General features: G+C 27.0%; 2 protein-coding genes across 2 annotated transcripts in view; both read right to left on the reverse strand.

The window, feature by feature from the left end:
- LOC112460600 (N-acetylneuraminate lyase-like) overlaps window positions 1-1,720 on the reverse strand; it is a 12,633-nt gene extending 10,913 nt beyond the window's left edge. Inside the window, exons 1-4 of the mRNA XM_025025365.1 lie at window positions 1,614-1,720; window positions 551-612; window positions 397-467; window positions 9-173 (exon numbers count right to left, since the gene is read on the reverse strand). Of these exons, the coding sequence (XP_024881133.1) occupies window positions 9-173; window positions 397-467; window positions 551-612; window positions 1,614-1,619 (304 nt within the window). The 5' untranslated portion in view covers window positions 1,620-1,720. The remainder of the gene's footprint in view (window positions 1-8; window positions 174-396; window positions 468-550; window positions 613-1,613) is intronic.
- A 1,365-nt stretch (window positions 1,721-3,085) lies between these two features.
- Window positions 3,086-5,065, reverse strand: part of LOC112460666 (N-acetylneuraminate lyase-like) — a 2,868-nt gene continuing 888 nt past the window's right edge. The window contains exons 2-8 of the mRNA XM_025025465.1: window positions 4,802-4,863; window positions 4,650-4,720; window positions 4,336-4,481; window positions 4,085-4,253; window positions 3,796-3,941; window positions 3,417-3,588; window positions 3,086-3,357 (exon numbers count right to left, since the gene is read on the reverse strand). Of these exons, the coding sequence (XP_024881233.1) occupies window positions 3,197-3,357; window positions 3,417-3,588; window positions 3,796-3,941; window positions 4,085-4,253; window positions 4,336-4,481; window positions 4,650-4,720; window positions 4,802-4,863 (927 nt within the window). The 3' untranslated portion in view covers window positions 3,086-3,196. The remainder of the gene's footprint in view (window positions 3,358-3,416; window positions 3,589-3,795; window positions 3,942-4,084; window positions 4,254-4,335; window positions 4,482-4,649; window positions 4,721-4,801; window positions 4,864-5,065) is intronic.

Consider the following 5,065-nt stretch of genomic DNA (forward strand, 5'->3'; position numbering starts at 1 on the left):
GAATTCGCTATTAGTAATTACACCTACAAGTTCGATAACATCAGGAAGAGGAGCGCCTCCTACTTGAATCATCAGATGTTGCTTTGTTTCTTTCACTGCTTTTACCCAGGCTTCTGTAACAAGTTTCCTTTCGGCAACAGAAATTGACATTCCTTCACCACTTGTGCCATTAACTGCAAAAAATACGTGATATATAAAAAATTACTACTTTTATTTAAAATAATTGTTATATATTATATATTTTTTCTTTTGAAATGAATAAATTTTTGTATCTTTTGAAATGATTATTATGCAAAGTTTGTTTTTTTTGCAAGAATTTAATAATAATAATAATAATATATGTGGTTAAATATTATTTAAATAATTAAAATTGATTTTAAAAATAAATGAACTTACCAAGAATACCTTTGATTCCTTTCTTTGCTAAATATGTTGCATATTGAGGTATAATGTTCAAATCAAGAGATCTATTAAATAAATATATTGTCATTAGAAGTGGTCATTATAATTGAATTAGATGTATTAGAGTTTGTGGCTACAAGTTAATTACCCATCTTTATTGAAAGGAGTAAATACCGGAACAATAAGGCCTCTGTAGGTGTACAATAATCGCTGCAATTATAAAATTAATGTTATGAACAATTTCGTAATTTATTTTGTTTAGTTTTATATTAACAATATATCTAGTGAATATATATATGTATATATATATAGTTATATACATCTATCTCGAGATTATTAATTTGATTTCTACATACTTTTTTTATTCTCTATTTTTAACAATAATATTTTATTCCCTATTTAAATAATAATGTTGTATAATATTAAATATAAAAAAATTATGTGCCGCGACGTTGCAGATAAATTTTTATTTCTTGTTTAATGATTAGTTTTAAAAGAGGGACTGCAAAAAAATCGTCTTAAATATTAAATTCGAGTTTTTTTTAATTTCTAAGTGTCTTATTTATTAAAGAAAAATAAGGACTATGAAACAAAGGGCAGTAAATCCTTCTATTCTATTATTGTTGGGACTAAATAGTTTTTTATTTTGGAATCTTAATTCTTATTTTTATATAAAAAGGGATCAGATTACACCAGAAAATCTAGAAGAACAGTTCATCTATGGGAAGAATTTATTTATAAAAATAGCGATACGCGTTTTTTATATTAGGAAATAAATATTACAATTTGAATATTGATATATTAAGAATCTTTTTGTATAATTGCCACTGGAAATAATAACTGGCATTTTAATATGATGCGATAAGAGAATTTTTGGAACGTAACATGATTATATTATAGTTTAACTCAATAGCTATAGCTTTTAACTCAAATGTCACTTGCCATATGATTTAAATTTATGGTAGCATGATCGATATCTACAAGTGCGGTACATGTATAGCTCAATAATTTCAGTTGATCGCATTTTTTAGTAGAGCCATATGTATTTACTTATTTGTGCATATGTTATTTTACATATGTGTACTTATTAATTATACACATAATATCTAATGATTATAAAACGAGTACGTGAAGATTACACTAGTTAAATATTTTTATTTGATTATTTAATTATATTTATATGATGAGTATTGTGAATATCGTATACTTACGGACATTGTGTTGTGCGTAAAATAAAACCTTACACGAGTGCAGCGATGTGAAACGCATGAATTAAACAGCGATCAGTAACTAAATATACACTTTCTTGTCACGCGCTGATAAGATAGGTTGTTATTGTGAAACATTAAAGCCTGTTCTACAATAAGTCGTATGTCGATATCAGATGTCGCTAGTCGTTTGTCATATGTCATTTGTCGGATTTGAATAACCATTTTCTACAATTAAGAATTAAATCATTAATATATATTGAGCATAAACAATAATGGATAACTTTAGTAATTTATTCCAATTTATTATTAATGTGGATAAATTACACGAATCAGATAACTTTTACAAAGAAGACTTAAAATAACACAGTAAGATGTTAAATAAAATCTCAACCTTTAATGAATATTAGAGACCATTTGGTAGTCATCGAAAACTGCATTGCAGTTAACGTAATTTCGAACATAAATAATTATAAAGAATTTTACAAATTTTAAAATATTATCTGCCATATTCACATCATATAACATTTTAAAATTTTTAGACATTTTTTCCATGAATATTTTAAAAAATATTTCTAACTTCCGTATCGGTTTTGTCATATAATATTTTCCTTGATGAATAATTATTTTATTATTTATGATGCAAACAAACTATAAAATAAAAATTGTAAGCTCTTATTATTAATCGTAAAAATCATACATTTGTAAGTCATAAAAAGATGGAAATTGACCATCTTCTGTTGTAACACCGACATCTGACTTACTATAACGTAACTTTTTATGATAAGCAACAGTATAGTACGCATGCGTTTGGCATTCGACACCGACATACAACTTATTGTACAACGGACTTAAAGATGAGTACGTCAAAGATAAAAGCATTAAGTGTTAGAAAGCATTCAATTTGTTATTTAGAATATATCTATAAAAAAATTGTCGAAAAGAAACGCGAGGCAGCCGCTCAAACATTCTTTCGTGGATCTCTGAGCCCGTAAACATTTGTCTTAATCAGGACCTTGATTTTATTGCCGCTTAGCTTTCCCTCTGATCCAAACTCCATTTTATGAATGTCACTAAAGAGCTCACTTGAGATTTCGATATGTTCACATGAATTAATTAATTTTTGATTAAAGAAACTAAATAAATTGTTGAAACAACTAATGTTTAGTCAATTAACTAAAATGTTTAGTTGAACGTATCGGACTAAATATTTTTCGGATTAATAATTTTTTTTCTTAATAAAACTTAATAATAATTGATTTAATTTGCTTAAAACTATTATTTCATATGTTACTTATATATTTATATTTAAGATTTATTTGCTCTATTTTATAGGAAAATATTTTTTAGGTTTTAGATCTTAAAAATATATTCCTAAAATGTATAGACTATATATATTTATTAAACTGATGATAAATTTAATGATTAGATTTGGTTTTTATAAGTATTTATTTTTAGAAAACATTGTTACAACATTTATGTTTATAATTAGATAATTTATTGGAAAACCAGAGATGATATAATACAATATACTACATAATACAATATGTTATACAAACAAGATAAGTTGGAAAAGGAAAATATTCTCAGTAATATTTAATTTTTGGTTGATATCCTAAGTTTGTCAAATCTTTTATCATAGTTGTTACAATCTTAGAAGAAATAGAATTAGGTGGTGTACGAGATAGCCCTGCATCAATGTCAGTAAGAAGAGCCATTGCTATTTTTGTAGCTTGGATTCGATTACCTACAAACAACCGATTTTTACTAAAAATGCGTTTTGTTAGATGTAAAAATAGTATTTACCATGTTTCATTATAGCAGCTACAGAACTTGAAAGCTTTTCTTGCATATCTTTAGCTTTTAACATATCTCCATTCTTGCAAACAGCAAGAAGATCCAATACAAGTTCCGGAAACATGTTTAAGGTGCTTAATATGAAAGACTTCATTCCCAATGCATATGCGGCATTTATTAACTAGAAAATCAGATCTAATATATATTTTCATTATATTGAAGTAAAAAAAAACCGTACTTTAATAAAAATAAACCCGAATATTACCAGTAAATATAACTGGTAATCAATTAAAAATTTAGTTACTAATTTTTTATTTAATTATTAGTTTTTTTTTCTACTCTTGAAGTGCTGGCCTTAAACTTTACGAGCTAACGCATATTTTATTACCTGATTGTTGCCAAGGAAAATAATATATTTTTTATTATCAGCACGTAGCGCTTGAGCTCCTTCCTCTAAATTGAAGCTAGTGAATTTTATACCCACGAATGAGGGTATTCTATCACCAATTGATGCAAGGAATTGTTCCATGTGTACTACAAAATGTTTATGCATGATTAATACTTGTCTAGTATAATAACGTGATAATATGATACGTATACATAACGAAATATCAATCTTATTAATTGTCAGTTGATTATATTCAGTATACGTATTAAAATGTCGAAAGGCCGCTTACTGTTAACATTAGTCATCATAGGAATATGATAGTATAGTAACGGTGTCTTTGGCGCTGCCTTGCCAATTGTTTGCAAGTATTCAATTAGTTGTTCAGGAGTAGTAGGTTTGAAGTACAATTCTGGTAAGCAGAGTATAGAATCCACGTTCAAACTACTTGCGTGTTTTGCCTATGAAAGGTTTTCATTTCGTTATTCAATTGCAGGATCGGAATGAATGTTGTTTCTCGCGTATGTTAGTAATTGAACCTACAAGTTCAATAACATCGGGAAAAGGAGCACCTCCTACTTGAACCATCAAGTGTTGTTTTGTTTCATTCGCTGCCTTTACCCAGGCGTCGGCAACAAGTTTTCTTTCGGCAACAGACATTGACATTCCTTCACCATTTGTGCCATTAACTGCAAAGAGAGATGTGACATACATGCAAACAAAATTACTATTATAATTTTTGAAATACTTATTACATATATATATGTATTTTTTAAAATGATTTTTATGCAAAGCTCTTTCGGCAGAAATTTAATGCATTAAATTAAAAACTAAAGTTGATTTTAAAGGCGACTTACCAAGTATACCTTTGATTCCTTTCTTTGCTAGATATGTCGCATATTGTGGTATAATGTTCAAATTAAGAGATCTATTAAATAAATGTCAATCACACATTATCATTCAGTTTAATATTAGCTGTTATTAAAGTTTGTGGATATAAGTTAATTACCCATTTTTACTGAAAGGGGTTAATACGGGAACAATGAGACCTCTGTAGGTGTACGACAATCGCTGTAATTATAAAATCAATTATTTTCAATATTATATAAAAATTGTTCTTTATTTTATTTAGTTTTATTTGTTATTATTAGCAATATGTCGTAAATGTGTATATAAATTGAGAGAATATTAATTTGCTTAATGCTTATTTGTTTTATTCCTTATTTAAACAATAAAAATTGTACTATAAAGAAATTATATATCGCGGCTTTTT

Source organism: Temnothorax curvispinosus, unplaced genomic scaffold (genome assembly GCF_003070985.1).
Source record: "Temnothorax curvispinosus isolate PA1 unplaced genomic scaffold, ASM307098v1 QBEX01001170.1, whole genome shotgun sequence".
Taxonomy (NCBI): domain Eukaryota; kingdom Metazoa; phylum Arthropoda; class Insecta; order Hymenoptera; family Formicidae; genus Temnothorax; species Temnothorax curvispinosus.